Source organism: Harmonia axyridis, chromosome 6, assembly GCF_914767665.1.
Source record: "Harmonia axyridis chromosome 6, icHarAxyr1.1, whole genome shotgun sequence".
NCBI classification, from domain to species: Eukaryota; Metazoa; Arthropoda; class Insecta; order Coleoptera; family Coccinellidae; genus Harmonia; species Harmonia axyridis.
The window spans coordinates 15,332,791-15,358,189 of NC_059506.1; the positions used below are offsets into that span (position 1 = coordinate 15,332,791).

At 36.4% G+C, this 25,399-nt stretch overlaps 2 protein-coding genes across 3 annotated transcripts in view; both read right to left on the reverse strand.

Annotated features, from left to right (window-relative positions):
* LOC123682000 (neurotrimin-like) overlaps positions 1–25,399 on the reverse strand; it is a 910,163-nt gene that overhangs the window by 54,727 nt on the left and 830,037 nt on the right. The gene's annotated exons all lie outside the window — the stretch shown is intronic.
* On the reverse strand, positions 13,512–15,335 carry LOC123682005. Its single transcript, XM_045620384.1, has 2 exons — positions 14,547–15,335; positions 13,512–14,287 (listed from the first exon to the last, which is right to left on the reverse strand). The coding sequence occupies exons 1-2, from the start codon at positions 15,219–15,221 to the stop codon at positions 14,285–14,287; spliced, it is 678 nt and encodes a 225-aa protein (XP_045476340.1). The 5' UTR covers positions 15,222–15,335; the 3' UTR covers positions 13,512–14,284.

Here is a 25,399-nt window from a genome sequence, read left to right on the forward strand (position 1 = left end):
GCAAGGTCCGATCCAACTTTAATGAAGTAATCATTGAAAACATCAGCAACCGCTTTTCTATCCTTAGTTACTGAGCCATCTCTTTTCCGAATTTCTTGCACTGTATGGAGGTTTTTATTCTTGTATTCTTCGTTCACTATCCTCCACAAATTTCTCGAACTTTCTCCATGTTCCTCTATTTTTGCCCTGTAGTAGTTGCACTTTGCTGTTCTCATTATCCGATTCAAATGGCTTCGATACTGAACAAATTCTTGTCTATATCTATCCGGTTCCCTGATATATTTTTTATAGAGCTCGTTTTTGTGATTGACGGATTTCACAATTCCAGCAGTTATCCAGTGTTTTCTTCCCACATCCCTCCTCTTCATCTTGATCTTCTTGCTGTTCATTTCTAACAATTCCCGCATCGTTTGAAGAAAATATGTTGCCTTCAGCTGAGCGGTCTCTAACGAATACAAATGCCTCCAGTCGAATTTCGATAGTTCTGATTTGAGTTTATTATAATCTATTTTGTAGTGATATGTCTGCTCCCTACGTTGTGGCACTCTCTTCTGCATCGGAAGATTAATAGCTGTGGCACGGTGATCAGTTATGCATGTCTCCACCGTTGACGACCAAATTAAAGATTCGATGTTCGGGATAGTACTCTTCAAAAATATATGATCTAAGCATGATTCTTTTCGTGTTTCTTTATTGATCACAGATATGTAATCATATTCACTCATCATATTCATATATGTTGACACCACGTCATCTGATTCATTTAAAATATTAATATTAATATCGCCTACTATAACATGATTTTCAACCACTACCGTCCTCTTCTGTTTCAGGTATTTTTCGAGTGATATGACGAAATCCCAAACATCTGTTGAAGGAGGCCTATATACACCGGTGATAAGTAATTTCCTACCTTGTGGAAGGGTGATCATATTCTCAGCTGCCTTCACTGGTCCAATATATACAATATTGTGCTGGAAGGTGTAACATGTCCTCAAATAAATAACCACTCCATCGTTTTTATTGACCTCGCCCTGGTTATAAAACATATTATATCCCTCAATACCAAAACCGCCTTCATCAAATACTGTGAAAGTCTCCGACAAAATTAAGCAATCAGGGGGGGCAGTAAGTTTACCGAGAAGTATCAACAATTCATCAAAATTTTTATGGATGCTTCTAATGTTCTGGTGCAGTATCTTGAAAACAACATCCTCCGTCTCTGAAGCCCTCCTGTAATGTTCAATATCGTGACATTCAATTGTAGTCACCGGCAAAAAATTAACATCTCTTATACATGGATCCATGAAAAATCAAAACCGAAGACCGCGAAAGAAAAAAAAACAGAAATCCAAAAAAAAAAACAAAGAAAATTCAATGAAACAACGCTTTTATTTATTAGAGCGTGTCTTTATTCTCTCCTTCGTGATACTCGATAGAGTACCTCTTGGTAGAGTGCCAGAAGTTCCGGCAGAAGTTGGCTTCTGTCGATCTGTACCTGTTTCCTCCGTTGCTCTCACCAATAAGGTTCTGCCTCCACCCTGGATAGACTCCGAAGTCAACTGTCTACTCCGCTGAACTGCACGCTGTTCCTTCGGGGTTTCTTGAGTTTGCTCCTGATATTTTCCAACAATAGGAGTTGATGGTGCGCTATTTCTGCGCTTCAAAGGGATCCCCTGTAATTCCTCAATCTCAGCCAAAGTATATGCAGTGTTGTCTACATATATTTTATTTCCCTTAATTCGGCAATTCGATATGTTCTGGCTTCTCAGTTCAGAAAGATAACTCCGCAGTCGATGATTGTATTCCTCACGTTGTTGTCTCGTCAAGTCGTGAGCAAAATATACTTCCTTCCCTTTCAGGTCTCGCAGATTCTGAAATATTCTATCCTTCACCCTGTAAGATATCAACTCAACCTTGATTGGACTTCATTTCGATCTTCCCAGGTAGTAAACATCATTTATGCTTGATTCATCGAGTTTCAACCCCAGGAGTTTGATTATTTCTTGGCAGATAAAATTTGCGTTCAGATCCTCTCGCACACCTGAATTCAGGCCATATATGACGAAGTTATTCTTTCTTGCTCTACTATCCAAATCTCTTACAGATTCTTTGAGCTCAACGTTCTCCTTCTCCAGAGTAGAAACTCTCTTTCTGAGAGCCTCAACCTCCAAAAGGATATTAGTTTCAACTGCTTGTAATCCACGTTTTAGTTCATCTCTACTCTTTATAATTTCATCATGCAGACTCTTCAGAGTAATCTCAGATTCAGAGATTGTTCAGTCTATTAGCGAAAGTTATGAGGATAGGAAAGGCTTAACGTTCTTCACTCCAGTGGGCCAGTAAAGGAGGCTTCCCGATGATATGGAGGGCCACGGATTGATAGGGAAAATGATTGGGCTAAGAAAAACTGGGATCCGGGTTTTTCAGCGAGCTAGAAATTTCATGAAACCGAAAATAATTCGCGATACACTTTCAAGTCGTAAGACTCTTTTCAGTGAATTTCAACACAAATCCACGCAGTGTGTGATCACCCTCATAGCAACCGCATCTAATCAATGAGGACGCATGTGTTCAGAAAAACTAACGATAAAGGGATTTCCCCGATAAGTTTGACAATATCCTATGAATCACTCTCTCAAATTTCAGTATCAGCTCACCTGCAAAAGGTACTGAGGTACAGGACACAAGAAAGCGTGAACTCAACTTCGGTTCTATGTCTTTTATGTCATTGATTCATCTTTCTCGCTTGTTGGTTATGTGCACAGTCACAAATTTGTTGGATTTCTCCTAATTTTCTCACATGTATTACATATAATTCACACTCGCATTAATCCTCATGTCAACATACAATTTTTATTTTTTCTCGAAGACTTGAACAATCACTAAACATCTACCACAGACCAACTCCGACCGATATTCATTCGTCTCTCTCGCTTGTTTGGCTCATCTTTCGGTTATGTGTACCCAGTCACAAATTTGTTGGATTTCTCCAAATTTTCTCACATATATTACATATAATTCACACTCGCAATCATCCTTATGTCAACATACAATATATTTATTTTTTCTCAAAGACTTGAACAACCACTAATCATCTTTGCCCTCACTGAGATTCGAACCCGGACCTTCGGTACCGTAGTCGAGGTCTCTGTCGACCACGCCACGGAGGCGGCTCTGACCGATGTAGTTGCAAAGAGCATAAACACATTATAAACTACTTTTCTTTGTTTCAATGTCAACTTCGTGAATTATGCAACTTTCGTATTTTTTTCTTACATAAGAACCTTCTCCTAATAATAACAAATACAACAAAAAAGAATTAGTGAAATCGGTCCAGCCATTCACGCGTGATGCCGTGACCAAGGGAAAAAGGGATTCATTTATATATATATATATATATATATATATATATATATAATTACAGGATTCCATCCCGTTCTGATCAATTGATGTAATATTGTTCATTTAGATTCACATATCAGTGTGCTGCATTTTGCTTACACCAGCATAATCTTGCTGTTCATTTCTAACAATTCCCGCATCGTTTGAAGAAAATATGTTGCCTTCAGCTGAGCGGTCTCTAACGAATACAAATGCCTCCAGTCGAATTTCGATAGTTCTGATTTGAGTTTATTATAATCTATTTTGTAGTGATATGTCTGCTCCCTACGTTGTGGCACTCTCTTCTGCATCGGAAGATTAATAGCTGTGGCACGGTGATCAGTTATGCATGTCTCCACCGTTGACGACCAAATTAAAGATTCGATGTTCGGGATAGTACTCTTCAAAAATATATGATCTAAGCATGATTCTTTTCGTGTTTCTTTATTGATCACAGATATGTAATCATATTCACTCATCATATTCATATATGTTGACACCACGTCATCTGATTCATTTAAAATATTAATATTAATATCGCCTACTATAACATGATTTTCAACCACTACCGTCCTCTTCTGTTTCAGGTATTTTTCGAGTGATATGACGAAATCCCAAACATCTGTTGAAGGAGGCCTATATACACCGGTGATAAGTAATTTCCTACCTTGTGGAAGGGTGATCATATTCTCAGCTGCCTTCACTGGTCCAATATATACAATATTGTGCTGGAAGGTGTAACATGTCCTCAAATAAATAACCACTCCATCGTTTTTATTGACCTCGCCCTGGTTATAAAACATATTATATCCCTCAATACCAAAACCGCCTTCATCAAATACTGTGAAAGTCTCCGACAAAATTAAGCAATCAGGGGGGGCAGTAAGTTTACCGAGAAGTATCAACAATTCATCAAAATTTTTATGGATGCTTCTAATGTTCTGGTGCAGTATCTTGAAAACAACATCCTCCGTCTCTGAAGCCCTCCTGTAATGTTCAATATCGTGACATTCAATTGTAGTCACCGGCAAAAAATTAACATCTCTTATACATGGATCCATGAAAAATCAAAACCGAAGACCGCGAAAGAAAAAAAAACAGAAATCCAAAAAAAAAAACAAAGAAAATTCAATGAAACAACGCTTTTATTTATTAGAGCGTGTCTTTATTCTCTCCTTCGTGATACTCGATAGAGTACCTCTTGGTAGAGTGCCAGAAGTTCCGGCAGAAGTTGGCTTCTGTCGATCTGTACCTGTTTCCTCCGTTGCTCTCACCAATAAGGTTCTGCCTCCACCCTGGATAGACTCCGAAGTCAACTGTCTACTCCGCTGAACTGCACGCTGTTCCTTCGGGGTTTCTTGAGTTTGCTCCTGATATTTTCCAACAATAGGAGTTGATGGTGCGCTATTTCTGCGCTTCAAAGGGATCCCCTGTAATTCCTCAATCTCAGCCAAAGTATATGCAGTGTTGTCTACATATATTTTATTTCCCTTAATTCGGCAATTCGATATGTTCTGGCTTCTCAGTTCAGAAAGATAACTCCGCAGTCGATGATTGTATTCCTCACGTTGTTGTCTCGTCAAGTCGTGAGCAAAATATACTTCCTTCCCTTTCAGGTCTCGCAGATTCTGAAATATTCTATCCTTCACCCTGTAAGATATCAACTCAACCTTGATTGGACTTCATTTCGATCTTCCCAGGTAGTAAACATCATTTATGCTTGATTCATCGAGTTTCAACCCCAGGAGTTTGATTATTTCTTGGCAGATAAAATTTGCGTTCAGATCCTCTCGCACACCTGAATTCAGGCCATATATGACGAAGTTATTCTTTCTTGCTCTACTATCCAAATCTCTTACAGATTCTTTGAGCTCAACGTTCTCCTTCTCCAGAGTAGAAACTCTCTTTCTGAGAGCCTCAACCTCCAAAAGGATATTAGTTTCAACTGCTTGTAATCCACGTTTTAGTTCATCTCTACTCTTTATAATTTCATCATGCAGACTCTTCAGAGTAATCTCAGATTCAGACATTGTTCAGTCTATTAGCGAAAGTTATGAGGATAGGAAAGGCTTAACGTTCTTCACTCCAGTGGGCCAGTAAAGGAGGCTTCCCGATGATATGGAGGGCCACGGATTGATAGGGAAAATGATTGGGCTAAGAAAAACTGGGATCCGGGTTTTTCAGCGAGCTAGAAATTTCATGAAACCGAAAATAATTCGCGATACACTTTCAAGTCGTAAGACTCTTTTCAGTGAATTTCAACACAAATCCACGCAGTGTGTGATCACCCTCATAGCAACCGCATCTAATCAATGAGGACGCATGTGTTCAGAAAAACTAACGATAAAGGGATTTCCCCGATAAGTTTGACAATATCCTATGAATCACTCTCTCAAATTTCAGTATCAGCTCACCTGCAAAAGGTACTGAGGTACAGGACACAAGAAAGCGTGAACTCAACTTCGGTTCTATGTCTTTTATGTCATTGATTCATCTTTCTCGCTTGTTGGTTATGTGCACAGTCACAAATTTGTTGGATTTCTCCTAATTTTCTCACATGTATTACATATAATTCACACTCGCATTAATCCTCATGTCAACATACAATTTTTATTTTTTCTCGAAGACTTGAACAATCACTAAACATCCATGACCTACCACAGACCAACTCCGACCGATATTCATTCGTCTCTCTCGCTTGTTTGGCTCATCTTTCGGTTATGTGTACCCAGTCACAAATTTGTTGGATTTCTCCAAATTTTCTCACATATATTACATATAATTCACACTCGCAATCATCCTTATGTCAACATACAATATATTTATTTTTTCTCAAAGACTTGAACAACCACTAATCATCTTTGCCCTCACTGAGATTCGAACCCGGACCTTCGGTACCGTAGTCGAGGTCTCTGTCGACCACGCCATGGAGGCGGCTCTGACCGATGTAGTTGCAAAGAGCATAAACACATTATAAACTACTTTTCTTTGTTTCAATGTCAACTTCGTGAATTATGCAACTTTCGTATTTTTTTCTTACATAAGAACCTTCTCCTAATAATAACAAATACAACAAAAAAGAATTAGTGAAATCGGTCCAGCCATTCACGCGTGATGCCGTGACCAAGGGAAAAAGGGATTCATTTATATATATATATATATATATAAGGTATATATATATATATATATATATATATACCTTGGTGCTCCCACCCGGTTGATCTTATATAATCACAAAAGTGTGAAGGAGAAAAAAAAAATATATATATAGGTATATATATATATATATATATATATATATATAATTACATAATATGAACCCTTATTAAATAAATAGATCCTTTCCTTCAATCCCATAAGAACTACATATTACAATGTATCTAATTGCAGATTCAGCATTTCATCTTTATGAATAGCCCTTTGCTTCACTTGTTATTGAATTGTTATTCACCTAGGAATTTAGATAAGAAAATCTATAAAGGGGACTGAATCTGTGTACTCATTAGGAATTGATTGTGTATCCATAAAGAATTTGATTGTGAACTCACTAAGAACTGTTGTATTCGAAATAAATCGTTTTGTTTTTAAAAACGAGGTTTTCCACCACAAAAACATATTTGGCGACGAGTCGATGGGATTGTGCCGTTCCTATTAGAGAAGAAAATTTGGTGACATTGATTGTGCCATTCGTTCCTGCCAGAAGAAGAAGTTCCTGCAGTGATCCAAGAATCCAACTCAATCAACATCGATCTTCCCAGGACGTCGGTTTCAACCGTTGAGCAAAACCGAACAGAGAGTAGAAAACCACCCAGAAGCCCTGATCACCTGAGTAGCGCCCCGTGACGACTTCACAGATTACAATTTGGTGAGCAAAATCCTTTCCAATCCTTTCTTCCCAGTTTACTTATTCTGGACAAAAAGAGTCATCCTTTTTAATAGTTTTGTGTGTAAAACTGTACCTATCATAGTTTTTCCTAGGTTTCTTTAAAAAAAACCGACATAAGAGTTTTCCCCAGGTTACTCATTTAAAAAACCGATTACTATATCTTACTTTATTGCATTAATAATTAATCAAGATTACGTCAGTAAAGCATTTTAAAGGTAGAAAAGAGCGTATAGAAAATGAAAATATATCTCAAGAAAGAATAGATCTAACATTGCCAGAAAAATTTGGAATGTTATTACCTAGATTTTCAGGAAAAGAAAATGAGTTGCATTCGTTCTTACGTAGCGCAGAACAATTTTTATTCATGTTTGCAAATGAAGCCCAAATAATTAAAGATTATTGTTTCGCAGTTGTAAAATCGAAACTTACTGATCGTGCATTAGCAGAGGTATCTACTTCTGATATACCTAACAATTGGGACGTCCTTAAACGATTCTTAAATACGAAATTCGGAGATCAAATAAATTTAGATGTATTAATTCATCAATTGCAATTTTTAGCAAAGAAGCCACATGAAGCCATGTTAAATTTCATTGATAGAATAATATCGTTGAAAATTCGAATTAATTATAGAATAGATTCAGATCCTATGCCTGATCCAGAGAAATTAATCTATAAATCGAATATTTTAAAAATATGTAAAACAGTATTGATATCGAATTCCCCTATAGAATTACGAACTTATTTGATTACTAACAATGCATTTAACTTTGATAATACTGTAAACGCTGTAAAAGATTATTTATGTAATATGGCTCAGTATGAATTATTAGACAGAAGTCGAAATAAAAATCCTATACATAAAAATGTATCGAGAAATAATTATTCCGATCATCGCAATAATACAAACAAATACAATCAGAGAATAACTACCCCACCTGAAAGAATGTCAGTACAGACACGAGTTTATCCGCAAAAAAGATCTAATTATTCAACCCAATATCAAAATAATCCCCAGAGAAAATTCAATAATAATAATGATCGAAGCCCTGATTTTCTCGTAGAAGAATTAACTAATATTGATATAAATCCTAATAAGAGAAATTCTTTCTCACAACCTTCTACATCGAGAAGTTATTTCTCAAATGAACGAAATTTTCAAGACCCTACTTTAGAAAACGAACTGACATAAATCATACGTTAGATGATACGAATCAAAATCCTATTGAAGTACCAGTAAACCTTAGTCATTTAGAAACTGAAAAAAAAGATTTATCACAAAAACAGAAACTGCGTATTGCAAGTAATTTTAGAAAATTAAATGAAAAAACTATTGACATTAATCATCCAAAACCGGAAATGAACAGTCAATTGTCGAAACCTATAGAAATAAATAATATTGAAAACGTAACTTTCAAATGCGATATAACTAATGATACGAATAATAATGAAACCAATGAAATTGAAAATAATGAAATAATGGAAGAAAAATTAGATAAACCCTATGAATTATCAAATACTATTGAGCAAAAAGATGATGATTTTTTTATTCATAAATTGATAGAAGATGTAAATGATCATAATTATACGGATATTTCTAGTGATCCAGAACGAAAATACTTAAGGACGAAAATAAATAAAGGATTTTCGAATGATATGAATTCCCATAAATTTCCCTATGATATTTGTCGAAAAAGCAAATTCAAACGTTCTCCCATACAATTTCAATCAAGTTACGTAGGTCACGAACCGTTCAATTACTTCTATTGTAATACAAACCCAACTGTTATCAAAGCTTTGAAGCTTATTCGCAACCTTCAAATCAAATCAAATCAAATCAAATATATTTCAACCAATAGTCTGTACAAAATTTTATAATTATAATAAACTAAATTAGATTAAAATTTCCATGGACAGGCGAGAATCACTTAGGCAATGCCTGTTTTGTGTCCTTCTCACCCGTCTGTAATGGAGTGAAAATAATAGTACAGACCTGTGCAAAAAACAAATAGTACTCCTTAGTGCACCCAAAAACATAGTAAACGGGATCATGAACAGCGATGAGGAGGAGACGAACAACAATAACATTAAAAAAAAAAAAACAAAAACTCAAATGGCAAGGTGAAAATAACATGTTCAACGGCAAATGCATACACACCACGACTTCATCTAGTAGATCTTTTAATCGAATTGGGAGTAGATTATATAATTTTGGCCCATGAAAAAACACAAACCTTTGTGTATGGCTTTTATGAAAAGGCGGTAATATAAGCTGTGAACTTTCAGCAAATCTAGTTTTTACTGTTGGAGGAGCTGTGATATAATTTTTTCTATTTGAAAACATCCACACAAGACAATGATAGGTATACAAACATCTCAAACTAAACAGCCCGGTTTCCGAGTACAACTGAAGAGTCGGAAATCGCCTATCCCTTCTTGAAACAATCCTGATCAAGGTGTTTTGGGCCACTTGTAAGTGATACAAACTGTTACGAAAAGCGCCCCCCCATACGATAATGCAATATCTAATTAGCCCCGGTGCACACATCCGACATTTGCAGTTGCGACATCGTTGCGGTGTCGTACGCTAGTGTGCATGCTCCCATTTGATTCTTTGTACCACAGCCAGGGGCGGATCCAGGCGATGTCTGAGGGGGGGGCCATAGAAACTCACGGCTCATATCGTTTAGCAAAATAGCGGAATTTTTGTTGGTATCTATCGAGACACGTGTTTTTTTATAGAAAGGTTTATTTTAGTATATCATATCAAATTCAGTTTTCAAAATTTTTGTAGTACAAAACACAAGTTCAAACAATTTCATGAATATATGTAGATTTATTTCATGAGAAAACTAATGGCACAAGAAAGTATGAGGTATAGAAAAAAATTAATATTTTTGCATAGAAATCAACATTTCAATTACCACAGTTAGAATGATCCGATTCCGGTCGAATATGCGCAGTTTTTTTCTTTAACGTGTTGCTATTTTGAAGGTTTGTTTATGTCCCTCATAGAAGCCCTAGTCGCTATTCGCAAAAAATTGAGACATTCGAATTTCACGAGCCTTTGTTGAAACAAATTTTTCACCAGCAAAATTGTTTGGCATGGACAGCAAGAGAGGTAATCACTTGGGCCAGGTCCGGACTATAAGGTGGATGCATAAGAACCTCTGGCGAGTCACTATCGATGTGTGTGGCCTTACGTTGTCCCTATGGAACACAATTCCTCTCCTATTGGTTGCTTCTGGGCGATTGCTTCCTTCAGGTCCGGACTATAAGGTGGATGCATAAGAACCTCTGGCGAGTCACTATCGATGTGTGTGGCCTTACGTTGTCCCTATGGAACACAATTCCTCTCCTATTGGTTGCTTCTGGGCGATTGCTTCCTTCAGGTCCGGACTATAAGGTGGATGCATAAGAACCTCTGGCGAGTCACTATCGATGTGTGTGGCCTTACGTTGTCCCTATGGAACACAATTCCTCTCCTATTGGTTGCTTCTGGGCGATTGCTTCCTTCAGAAGGTCCAAATGTTGACAGTACAGTTCCGAGTCAATATTTGTGCCTTAGGGGAGCAGCTTATGTAGATAATTCCCTGCCAAACCCACCAAATACATGGCAAAACCTTCCTGACCGTTTCCGACAGCTCACCGCTTTTTTACTAGGACCGTTTTCGCTTGACGTTGTCGGAAGTCATCCACTTTTCATCACCAGCCACCAACCGTTTCCAAAATAGGGTTATTTTGTTGCGATTCAGCAGCGATTCGCAGATGGAAATTCGGTCCAAGAAGTTTTTTGCGGTAACTCGTTTGGTACCCATACATCTAGCTTCTTCTTGAGACCAGCCTTATGCAAATGGTTCCAAACGGTTTTTTGTGCAATCTTTAACTCTTGAGCAATGGAAACAGGACCAGAAAATGTCCATGATTTTGTCGATATTTTCGTCAATTGGTCTCCAGCGCGTGATGCATCTTTGGCATAGAAATTACCGGAACGGAATCGACGAAACCGAAATTGCGCTTAATTGGCTATTACGGTATCAAGACCAAAAACACTATTTAAATTTTCAGCCGCTTGGCTCGCATTTTCGCCTTTATCGAAGAAAAACTCAAATATAACGTATTTCTTCCTTGTTATTTTGTCCATCTTTAACGCGCGCTTGAACTAAACTGAGTAAACTAATCACAAAACCGTCGCAAAAGATAATGTGGTACGAAACCTCATCTTTCTAACGCCATGTAGTGGAACCCGATCGGAGCTATCCATTGGAAAAAATATTAAAAACTAAATAAGTGCATTTTCTTCGATGATTCAGGATACACTTTTATATTCATAAAGTCCACGAGGGGGGGGCCATGGCCCCCATGGCCCCCCCCCCTGGATCCGCCCCTGACCACAGCCCGTATGATGGCAGTTACGATGTCGCAACGGCACGGCGGGTAGTGTGCATGCTCCCATTTGATTCTTTGTACCACAGGCCGCAAGTACGACACAGCAACGGTGTCGTAACTACAAAAGTCGGATGTGTGCACCGGGCCTTATAGATTCTGCTAGCGACTTATATACCAGAAGTAAATTATCGCGAGAAAGGATATCTCTGAGAGTATAAAACCTATACATTAAGAGTCTTATCCTCTTCAAAACAAACTCCGCCTGGCTGTCCCATCTCAAATGCTGGTCAATTATCAGGCCCAAGTACTTAACAGTGGAAGTCTTCTCAATTGAATTACACTGACACAATGAATTGCGAGTGCAGGTGGATTCATGTATTTTTAAAGTACCTACAGGCTGATCACTTGATAGGAGAGAAAATGCAACATATCTAGTCTTATCCACATTCAAGCTCAAAAGATTATTGCTCAACCAAATATGCAGCCTTCGAAGATCCTCTTCAGCAGCGCGATAAACACTCTGCCAATCCCTTCCCGTGACACAAAGTACTGTGTCATCAGCATAGCACACGATACTTCCATTTAAATTTCTTATTCTAGCTATATCGTTTATATACACCAGAAATAAGATGGGACCTAAGATAGTCCCCTGAAGTACCCCTGGGGTACTCCAATGTCCACCACCGAAGCAGCACTCCGATCTCGACCAACTTTCACCCTTTGAGTTCTGTCACACAGGTAACTTCGCATAAGTTTCAAAGCATGTCCTCGAATGCCGCATTTGAACAATTTAGCCAACAAGATGTCATGAGATACAGTGTCAAAAGCCTTCGCCAAATCCAGGAAAACGGACAAGCACTTCTCAGAAACATCGAGGGCTTTAACGATTTTTTCAGTAAGATCTAAAATCGCGTTTTCCGTACTAGATTTTTTTATGAAGCCGAATTGACGATCTGTTATAATATGGCATTTATCGAAGAAAGAAGTCATTCTTGTTTTCAGAGACTGTTCAAAAATCTTAGCAAAGGAATTGATCACAGATATTGGCCTATAATTATTCAAGTTACCTCGACAACCGCCCTTAAAAACCGGAGTAACGCTGGATTCCTTCCACTGGTGAGGTATAGTACCCTGACTAAAACATAGGTTTATAATATGGACGATGGGACTTTGAATGAACTCATTGATTTTTTTAACAATTCAGAAGAGATACCGTCCGGACCTGAGGAACAATTATTTTTGAGACCAGAAATCAGTGCAGCAATCTCTTCCATATTTACAGGTTTTAGATAAAAAGAAGATACTTCAGATGACTCTTTTAGAAAATCACTCGGCAAACTACAGTTTCCAACACTTTTTACCAAATTTACACTCACTTCTTTAAAATGCTCACTAAATAAGTTTGCTTTCTCGCGATTACTTGTGACTTTCTCACCATTAATCCTGTTAAAGGAGGTGCTCTCCAGGGTGTTAACAGATGGATCATTACCTGAAATATCATTTATTATCCTCCAAGTTTGTTTAATGTTACCTCTAGCTAAGTTTAGTTTATTCCTGTAATATTCATTTTTTGTAAACCTTATCAAATGATTAAGGCGATTTCTAAAACATTTATACTGATCTTCAAGTTCCTTCGAATAATTTTTTAAGAGTTTTCTTTTCAAAGTATCTCTTGTTTTGATAGAGTTTATCAATCCAAACGTAATCCAAGGTTTCAACATAATAATCCTCTTATTAAATAATTTATAATTTACGGTTGCGCTTTCAACATGTCCCAATAAATTAGAAATGAACACATTATAAGATTTTTGACTATCATTACTTGAGAGAACCTCCTCCCATTCTTCTGATCTAAGAATTGCTTCAAGTTTATTGAAATCGATTCTTTTATATGATTGACATCTGTCCTGTCTAGGTTTCGACAATTTAAATTGGGCCACGCCCAAAAGCACCGGAAAATGATCTGTGGTATTGATATTAATGACGTAGGGCTTAAGTTCTATTTTATCATTCAAACAATTTTCCTTTCTGATGAAAATATGGTCAAGTATAGAGTTTGAGCCATTGACACTTCTCGTGAACTCATTTATATACGAAGAAAAACCATTCTCCGCCATCAAATTTTGATACCGATTTGTGTGTTGAGAATTCAAATTCAACAAATTTATATTTATATCACCCATAAATAGCTCTAACGTTTTTTTATTGAAATGCTGAAAGAAACTCTCTAAATCCCCTAGATAAATCCCACAATCGGTAGAAGGAGGCCGATAGGAAGCTGTTATGCCAATATCACAATTTTTCTCAAAGAGGCCTACGTGGAATGTTATTCTTAATAGATTCGTTTCAGTCATACTCACAACCTGAACATCAGCGTCTATAGAGCTCCTCACATATACAACCAGGCCATCGTTCTGATTATGTTTCGATTCATTGTAGTAAACAAGAAAATTGGGAATACTGAAGTCACTCACCCTTTCCACCCTCCAAGTTTCCGACAGAATAATTACATCTAAATTATCAATATTATCTTGTAAATGTAGAAGAAGTTCATCAAAATTTTTTCTGAGACTACGTATATTGAAATGGATCACTCCCAGACCATTTAATTTCTGGGTATTCCAGTCACTGAAACATTCATCTAAATTATTACAAACTACCGTCTTAACCCCCTCATCGCCATCCAATACATCCAAAATATCCAACACAATCTTGGGAACTCATTCCCGATCCGAAATCCCTAAAAATTAAAATAAATTCAAAATTTTAAATCATTGATAGATACAGAAAATTAACAAATCGAAATCAAATATCCATGACAAAACAATGGGAAATTCTGAATTATTCATTGAAAAAAAAAAGAATTGAGATCGTCTAGAGATCTTACAAAAATTTTCTTCTTATCTTTAAAGATGTAAACCTTCCCAGAGTCCGTCCAAACATTCTTCATACCAGCCTTTTCCACACATTTGGAGTACAGTTCAACTCCATGACTAGTGAGATCTTCTCTTATCACTACACCAGTGCCCTTCAGCAGCCGTTTCTTGCGATAAATTTGATCTTTTAAGTTGAAATTATTAACCTTGAGAAAAACAGCTCTTGACTTCTCGCCACCCTTTCTTCCAACTCTATAGCACACCTCCATATCGTCTTTAGTTAATTTCATAGACATCTTCGAGTTTAAAAAGGATATAATGCTCTCCCCTGTTTGTTCATTCGGTCGCCCTTCAAAACCAAAAATCCTCAAGTTGCATTTCCTCGAATATCGGTCGATTCGATCATATTTCCTCTCCATTCTTGTCTTGTAATGCAAAAAATCATTCGTATGCCTATCCACCTTCTCAGCTGTGACCTTGTTTTCATCCCTGATGTTTGTAACGTCAGCTTGCATATTTGTCAATGTTGTTTCGATATGCGACAGTTTCAATTCGACTGTTTTTATTATCGCGTTCGACACATTGTCCGCTATGGTTTTTAAGAATGATTCATTGCTCAGGTAGTTCTTCAGCGCTTTGTTTACCTCGGACGCAATTTCATCGCGGATTTCTCTTGTTATCACCATTTTCTTGAGATTTATACCAAATATACTCAGTAGTAGAAATTAGACAATGGAATGAACCGTAAATCTTCAGTGAATTTATCCAATATACCAATAAACTCTTACAGATTTGTGGGAGCTCGGATCTTGTGACCGGTTACATGCGCACCATGATATCGAATGATCTATCCTATATTCAGAAGAAAGCAAGTATGCAATTCACGATTTTTCTCAACTAATAAAGAATGTGCTTACCCATTAAGTAGAATTATTATTGATCCAACAAGCGAATTAACGTACCAAAACTTTTTAACTTTTAACAAAAATGATAATATCAAAAATGACGTGAATATTAGAGAAAAAGAAAGTAACTTATTTGAATCCCCTGAAAATTGCGCCCTAGCACATTGTGTAGCACAAGATTTTAAAATGAATAAAGGAATAGCGTTAGAATTTAAAAATAAATATGGTGGAATAGGAAAACTGAAGAATCAAAATAAATTAGTTGGCGAAGTTGCCACAATCCGAGAAGATAATAGGAATATTTATTATTTAATTACTAAGAAATGTCATTATGAAAAACCTGAATATGAAACATTTTTTCAGTCACTTTTAAATCTTAGAAAAATATGCGATATTAATGACGATAGATTTTTAGCTTTACCACGAATTGCATGTGGATTAGATCGACTAGAATGGTCAGTTATTTTAAAAATGTTAAAATATATCTTGTAAGACAACTTAGAATCACTCAGTATCATGAAACCAAAACGATACATCGAGGATTAAGAGAAAATCTTATTAGTTTGAAACGGAAATTTTATTGGCCGAATATGAATAAAGATGTTCGGAATTATATAAATTCGTGTGAATATTGCCAGAAAAGCAAATATGAAAGAACTCCAATTCAATTACAATATAAACCTAATCCTGTTGGTTCTAAACCCTTTTCTCATCTTTATTGTGATACAATACGATTTGGTCAAACATACTGTTTAAGTATAATAGATTCATTTTCTAGATTAGGACAATGTTATCCCTTACTTCAAAAGAACGGATTAGAAATTGTAGATAAATTAATAATTTATTTCAGCCATTATGGTATATCTAATAAAATAACGTGTGACAACGGAATTGAATTTAAAAATAATGTTGTACAAGATCTTTGTAAAATGCATAAAATCGAAATTCATTACATTACAAATTATAACCCGAATTCGAATGCATTAGTGGAACGATTTCATTCAACACTTATAGAACAATTACGAACTATTGAACGTAAAAATAGTACTTTTCAAAATAAATTAGCTCAAGCTTTATTAAGTTATAATAATTCAAATCACTCAAGTTTAGAAATGACCCCCATGCAAATTATTAAGGCAGACTTAAATTACTCATTACCTATTGAACGTACGCATAATGAACAAGCTCAAAATTATGTAGAAAATTATATTGAAAATTTGAATGACATCACAAAACAAATAGAAAAACAGCAAGATAAACAGTTAAATCGCTTAGAAAAAACGAATTATAAGAGACGTGCGAAAGAAGATAGATAGATAGATAGATAGCTGGTCTTTATTTGCAGATCATTATCACAGCAGGGCAAAGTCTAGCAAGCTATTCAACTTAGAGAGAGAGAGAGAGAGAGAGAAAAGTTTATTCAGTCTTAAACTATACAGTGTTGACCTCGTCAACTTACAAAGAAAAAAAAATATATAATTCATTTTACATCAGAGTTTACAGCTCCTCGAAGTTACTGTCCTGAAGAAACTCATCTACACTGTAGTAGCATTTTTTCATGAGAAAACGTTTGAGTCCACTCTTCTGTGCATTGAGTGTTCGATTTTTAAAATTTTCTGGTAGCTTATTCCAGATTGCTAGTAGGCTATATGTTACGTTTCTCTGTAAGTATGTAAAATTAGCCTTTTCTTCAATGAGATAGTTTGTCCCTCTGGTATTATATGGATGTTCTAAATTTTTAAATTCGTTGATGTTATTGATTACGAATATTACGGATTCATATATATACATACTATATAGGGTTAGTATACCATAATTTTTAAACACTGTCTCCATTTGTCGCATTCCAAAAATTACTCTTATACACTTTTTTTGTAATCTGAATATCCTTTCACTTTCTGTAGATCTTGCCCAGAAGATTATTCCATATCTAATTGTTGAATGGATGTATGCATGGTAAGAGGTTAATGCAGCATCTGTTCCCACTGTATCTCGGACAATCCTTAGGGCATAGCAGTGGCGTGCTATAGTTGTTGCAGTCTGGTCTATCTGATCTTTCCAGTCTAGATTTCGATCAATAATTATTCCCAAGAAGGGTGTACTAAAAACTGTTTCAATTTTAGTGTCTTGATGTTTCAGATTGACTTGATCATTCCTTCCTCTGAATAAAAGAAGTTTAGTTTTCTTTAAATTAAGCATTAAGTTGTTGTTGCTAACCCATTTGTTGATGTTCTTCATGTCGTTCTCAAGATTTAATTGACACTCTTTTCCATCCTCAGCTTCACATACTATTGTGGTATCATCTGCAAACATAACCATATCGTTGTCTGTGGTTTGAACTAGATCATTCGTATATAGTATATAAAGTAGTGGTCCCAGAATAGAACCTTGGGGGACTCCGCTTTCTACTTGTTTTAACTTAGATGTTTTGATCTCTCCATCTTTACTCCTGCTTATTGTCCTTTGAGTTCGGTTGGTTAGATAATTTTTCATTAGGGTTAGTGCCACACCTCTTATTCCATATTTTTCCATTTTCGCTAGCAACCTCTGATGATTAACCATATCGAAAGCTTTTGACAAATCTAAGCATAAGGCCGCTGTGGCATGTTGCTGATTCAATGATTTGATGATGGTTTTCAATGCCTGGTATATTGCATTTATAGTAGACCGACCTTTCCTAAAACCACATTGTTGTTTTACCAGTATGTTGTTATCTTCAAAAAATTTGATAAATTTGTCGAATATTATTCTTTCGAAAATTTTATTGATATTAGATAGAAGTGATATAGGTCTATAGTTATCAAATACTTCCTTCTTGCCTTTCTTATGTATAGGTATTATGAGCGCTTCTTTCAACTTTTGTAGATATGTTCCTGTTTGGATGGTTTGGTTAATTATATGTGTTAAGGGTATTGTTATAACTGTTGCACATTTTTTGAGGATTTTCACAGGTATTCCATCATATCCAACCGATTTTTTATTTTTTAGTTTCATGATGTATTGATATACTTCTTGTTCCACGACTGGACTCAGAAAAATAGTTTTACTGCAAGGCTTAATGTTCTTAATATTAGTCTTGATGTTATTATTCTTGGCATTTGAGTTAATGAAAAATGAATTAATTCTGTCCAGTAAAACTTCTTCGTTTTCTTCAGGAAATGAGTTGAAAATAGTATCATGTGTACTACGTTTATTTGTTGCACTTTTTACTAGATTCCAAGTAGCTTTGCTTTTGTTTTCAGCTTCCATTATATATTTCCTATTACTGAGTAGTTTAGCTTGCTTGATAATCTGTTTGAGTATATGACAGTACCGCTTATAATAATCCAATGTTGTTTTACCTTCCTGCACTTCTTTCCAGATTATTCTTTTTCTTTTACTTGATGTTTTTATTCCATTGGTTATCCATGCCTACGTAATCCCTTTAACTGTGCATTTTTTCTGTGAAAACATCAAATTTAGATACATTTTCATTATTTCGGAAAAACAGTTGTATGACTTATCTGGGTCCATTTCCTCCAACACACTCTGCCACGATGCCTCTTGCAAGCTGTGAAAAAACTGTTGCATTTTGGTGTGAGTAAACAGTCTTTTCTTCTCAAAAGTTCTTTGATGAGAAACGTTGCTAACTTTCAGTGTAATAACTTGAGTCATGTGATCAGATAAGAGTGAATTTATATTAGTGTTATTTTTATACTCATCAGTGTTAGTAAAGTGTTAGTGTCGATTAATGTTTCACTTGTCCTTGTGATTCTGGTAGGTTCATTTATTGTTGGATTGAAACCATAGATATTGAGCAGATCCAAAAAGTTTCGTTTTGTTTCAGTATCTTCCATCAAGTTTATATTAAAATCCCCACATATTAGCACTTTATGTCCAGAATAGTCTTTTTCTATTTCAAAAAGCATCTGATCTAACTTATTAACAAATACCTGGATATTGTCCAAGCATGTCCTATACACAGACAAGATTATTAGTTTTCTTGTTTTACTGAGAACACAGGATGCCTCGATCTCCTTTTCCACACTCATTTTGTTAATCACAGATAGCTCCAGGAAGCCATCAAGATCTTCCCTGACAAAGATACATGTTCCCCCATGTATGAATTTCTCCCTAGAGTAATGTGATACAATTCTATATTTTGGTATATTCAGTAACTCCATTTCTTGTTTATTCATCCAATGCTCGGTGAAGCACATTACATCAGGAATCTCTGCAAGTTCGTTCACAAAGAGCTCCATTTCTGTTACTTTGTTACGTATGCATTGGATATTTTGGTGTAATATCTTTAGGCAGCCACTTGATTCGCTTCCTTGCTGAAGTTTCGTCTTAGGTGGAGAAAATGGTTAATCACAATACCTCTTCCCCACATATTTCCACTGAGGACTTTATTCTTTGAGTCAACTGGGATGTAGATCTTGAAGGAGCTCTTAAATTTGTCTTTCCTTGTTTTCATTTTTTCGCATTTACAGTCGATTTTGAATGTTTCATCTATGTACTCTTTAACCTGCTCAGATGTTGTATTCGGATTCAGACCGGACAAGAATAAACAGCACTGTTGTTCAGCTATTTTCATATTGAAAATGTCCATTTCACCTTTGATTGGGGCTGGCCTTGATTGTCTAATACTGGTTCTTCTCTGGTGCTTGTATTCAACTTCTGTCCACTTTTCCTCAAGCGTTCGCTCTATGCTTTCATTTTCGGCTCTCTTATCCATGTTACCATCATTAATTGAGTTATTTTGATCGTTTTGCTTTTTCATAGATTACTGCTGTTCACGCTGAGGTTTTTCTTTATCGGTGTTAGTTGAAGAAACTGGTATCAGTTTTTGGCTTTGACATTCACGTTCAAGAATTTTTAGGTTTTGTTTATTATTATTGGTTGTCAATATTTCTGCATGTGTCATCGATGTTCCGTTTTCTGCAGTTGACAGACTTTTCTGGTTGTCGGCGATGTTCGATTTTGACGTATTCGGTAATTTTAGTTCTGTGGTCCGTACTATGTTATCTCTGTTCCCTTTGTTTATGTTATGTTTATTTTTTCTGTCTCTCTTTTTTCAGCGTCTTTTTGCAATTGTGCAATTCTTCCAATTAATAGTTGATTATTTTCTTTCAGTATCATATTTTTGTCATTCATCTCGTTCATAAGACGTTCTCTACTTTCCTTATATTCCTTCAGAATATATTTTAGATTTTGTATCTCTGTCTGCAACATCTTATTTTCACATTTCATTTTGACATTTTCCATCATAAGATTTTGGCTTTCACTGTCCTCTAGTTTATTTTCTATATCAATTTCAGGTTTCTCGCCAGTGGTATTGGTAAATTCATTATTTTCACAACACTTTACGTATGTTCCGTCCAAGAATGACAGACCATCCTTTTCCATAAGTCTTCTTGCACAGGATTCATGATAGGCACCCCCGCAATTTTTACATATATACGTAGTATATGTTTTCTTCATACAGCATTTGAAATATCTGCCGCTTTTTTGCATGCTTTTTATTTCGGAATCGGCGTTTTCTTCGGAGCGATCAACCGTGTCACCCGCTCTTTCCGCCATCTTGAATATCATGATCCCTGAAGTGATAGAAAATACACAATAAATTTTCCAAAACTTAAAAAACAACCAAAATCCATTTTCAGAATGTACAATACAGGTGTGACTAAGATATGTTAATACTTATTACAGAATTTGGACAAAATAACAGAATCAACACAAGTCATATAACAGATTATAAACAATATTAACCATTATTGATCCTATTATTACACATCACAAAGTATTTGACTTTAGTTCGGAACCTGGCTACAGGAAGATTTTTGTAATCAAGGGGCAATCTTTTATAAAACTTTACAGCATTGTATACGAATGATTTTCTAAATAGCGTTGTACTATATTTTGGCAGGTGAAGATTATCATGATCCCTTAGGTGGTGGTTTCCCGATAGTTGACTTCTCATAATGAAATTTTTTCTAGATATCTGGGTAGGCCGGTGAGCAAGATGTTTTGCGTTAATGTCAGAACGCCAGCTTCAATTCTATTACCCATGTTGAGCCAACCCAATCGACTGATATCATCAGAAATACCGCGCGAGAACTTGGGGAGATTGAGAACAAAGCGACAACATCTATTCTGCAACTTTTGGACTCGAGAGCGATCAGAACTATCAAGACAAGTTCCATATACGTATATTCCATAGTTAAAGTTAGAAAGCACTAGGCTCTCACATAGGCGCTTGCGAAGATTCGCATCGAGAACTTTTCTATTGACGTACACTAGCTTTAGTGCAAAAAATGATCGTTGGAGCAGTTTATTGACGTGCAGAGTGAATTTCAATTTATTATCTATTATCACTCCCAAATTCCTACTATTATCAACTCTTTCAAGTTCTTCGTCGCCCACGCAAATTCTCAAGGAATTATTGAGCAGATTCAGGGAATTTGATGGACCAAATATCATGTATTTACACTTTGAAGAATTAAGTTCCAAATTATGCTCTCTAGACCAGTTCAAGACTTTCTGTAAATCAGCGTTCATCTTAGCCATTGCATTCAAGTAGTTGGTTGGCTTGAAAGCTAAATAAATTTGAGTATCGTCGGCAAAGCAATGTAATTGGGAGTATTCCACAGTATTGAAAATGTCTGCTGTATACAATATAAACAAAAGAGGTCCCAGTATTGAGCCCTGTGGAACTCCAGCTCTTATATCAAACCGGTCAGAGAGCTTATCATCCACCTTCACTATCTGTTTTCTCTCAGCAGGGGCGGATCCAGGCGATGTCTGAGGGGGGGGCCATAGAAACTCACGGCTCATATCGTTTAGCAAAATAGCGGAATTTTTGTTGGTATCTATCGAGACACGTGTTTTTTTATAGAAAGGTTTATTTTAGTATATCATATCAAATTCAGTTTTCAAAATTTTTGTAGTACAAAACACAAGTTCAAACAATTTCATGAATATATGTAGATTTATTTCATGAGAAAACTAATGGCACAAGAAAGTATGAGGTATAGAAAAAAATTAATATTTTTGCATAGAAATCAACATTTCAATTACCACAGTTAGAATGATCCGATTCCGGTCGAATATGCGCAGTTTTTTTCTTTAACGTGTTGCTATTTTGAAGGTTTGTTTATGTCCCTCATAGAAGCCCTAGTCGCTATTCGCAAAAAATTGAGACATTCGAATTTCACGAGCCTTTGTTGAAACAAATTTTTCACCAGCAAAATTGTTTGGCATGGACAGCAAGAGAGGTAATCACTTGGGCCAGGTCCGGACTATAAGGTGGATGCATAAGAACCTCTGGCGAGTCACTATCGATGTGTGTGGCCTTACGTTGTCCCTATGGAACACAATTCCTCTCCTATTGGTTGCTTCTGGGCGATTGCTTCCTTCAGGTCCGGACTATAAGGTGGATGCATAAGAACCTCTGGCGAGTCACTATCGATGTGTGTGGCCTTACGTTGTCCCTATGGAACACAATTCCTCTCCTATTGGTTGCTTCTGGGCGATTGCTTCCTTCAGGTCCGGACTATAAGGTGGATGCATAAGAACCTCTGGCGAGTCACTATCGATGTGTGTGGCCTTACGTTGTCCCTATGGAACACAATTCCTCTCCTATTGGTTGCTTCTGGGCGATTGCTTCCTTCAGAAGGTCCAAATGTTGACAGTACAGTTCCGAGTCAATATTTGTGCCTTAGGGGAGCAGCTTATGTAGATAATTCCCTGCCAAACCCACCAAATACATGGCAAAACCTTCCTGACCGTTTCCGACAGCTCACCGCTTTTTTACTAGGACCGTTTTCGCTTGACGTTGTCGGAAGTCATCCACTTTTCATCACCAGCCACCAACCGTTTCCAAAATAGGGTTATTTTGTTGCGATTCAGCAGCGATTCGCAGATGGAAATTCGGTCCAAGAAGTTTTTTGCGGTAACTCGTTTGGTACCCATACATCTAGCTTCTTCTTGAGACCAGCCTTATGCAAATGGTTCCAAACGGTTTTTTGTGCAATCTTTAACTCTTGAGCAATGGAAACAGGACCAGAAAATGTCCATGATTTTGTCGATATTTTCGTCAATTGGTCTCCAGCGCGTGATGCATCTTTGGCATAGAAATTACCGGAACGGAATCGACGAAACCGAAATTGCGCTTAATTGGCTATTACGGTATCAAGACCAAAAACACTATTTAAATTTTCAGCCGCTTGGCTCGCATTTTCGCCTTTATCGAAGAAAAACTCAAATATAACGTATTTCTTCCTTGTTATTTTGTCCATCTTTAACGCGCGCTTGAACTAAACTGAGTAAACTAATCACAAAACCGTCGCAAAAGATAATGTGGTACGAAACCTCATCTTTCTAACGCCATGTAGTGGAACCCGATCGGAGCTATCCATTGGAAAAAATATTAAAAACTAAATAAGTGCATTTTCTTCGATGATTCAGGATACACTTTTATATTCATAAAGTCCACGAGGGGGGGGCCATGGCCCCCATGGCCCCCCCCCTGGATCCGCCCCTGTCTCTCAGTGAGGTAATCACGAAACACCTCAATCGCGCTCACTTCCAGACCATAATATTTTAGTTTCGCTAACAGTAGTTGATGATCAATATTATCGAAAGCTTTGCTGAAGTCTAGAAGTACAAGAGCCACCGCAAAACCCTTGTCCCTCAAAGATATTATATCCCCTACTACATCTTCCAAAGCTGTACCTGAACTATGAGATCTTCTAAAACCAGATTGTTTTTCAGGTAATAAGTCATTATCTTTGATATACCGAATAAGTTGTTGATAAATTACTCTTTCGAAGATTTTTGATAATGTACAGAGTAAACTTATTGGCCTTAGATCATTGAGAGAGGTCGGATTGCTATTTTTTGGAACTGGGATAGTTAGAGAAGTTTTCCAGGCGCTAGGAAATTTAGATTTTTCGATACATGAGTTGATTAAATGAACGAGGTATTTGTCAATGACTGGTGTACAGAATTTCAACATGGAAATTGATATATTATCAATGCCACGTGCCGTGCTTTTTATTTCCCGAATAATTTTAGATAGTTCGACTGAATCGATCATGGTGAACTTAAAAGAATGATTAGGGTTTCTTAATCGATTTTGATAGGCCTTGATGATCTTGTTGTTATTTCTCCCACCCTTACTTACATTGGAAAAAAATGAACATATTTTATTAGGATCTTTTAGACTTGGAGGAATTTTATATTTATTATTTTGCTTAGCTCCTATGTCTCCCAAGCATGACCAAAGTTTTTTTGAATTCAAATTGTCATTCGAAATAGACTGTATGTATGCTTTCTTTTCCGCTCTGACTGTGGAAACCGTAGTATTTCTCAAACACTTATAATAATTCCAATCTTCAGAAGATTGTGATTTCTTGTACTTCTCTTTCCCTCATTAGGAGACGAGTATTTTGGGTAAGCCACGGTGCTCTTGGTTTAGTTATTTTAATTTTTTTCAGAGGAGCATGTTTGTCAAAACAGTATAAAATATATTCAGACAGAATGGCAACCTTTTTGTCTATATCTGGTTCATAAAGAAATTTTCTCCAATCTAAGTTTTCCAAATCTCTTTGAAAATCAACTTGCTCAAAACTTGGGAAATCACGAATCTCAACTATTCTTTCCTGCTTTTGGTTAACCTTTAAGTTCACCTCGCAGTAGGTCAAACTATGGTCGCTCAAGTTAGTCCTAACAACACCACTGCTAATAACCAGCTCTTTATTTGAAATTAATATAGTATCCAACAAGGAAGAACTATGTTTCATCACCCTTGTAGGAGTCTCAATGAGTTGCACTAAGCCGAATGAATCAGTACAAGATAAAACTGGATTTCCCTCATTTGAGAAGTTGACATTAAAGTCGCCAAGACAAATCAATTCATCAGCAGCAGGAAATACGCATGCGAGAATATCGTTAAGCTCTTCAACAAATTCAAGTTT

Excerpts from the sequence above, each read along its gene's own strand:
- LOC123682005 (XM_045620384.1), bottom strand. The coding sequence starts at position 15,221 with ATGGTGATAACAAGAGAAATCCGCGATGAAATTGCGTCCGAGGTAAAC.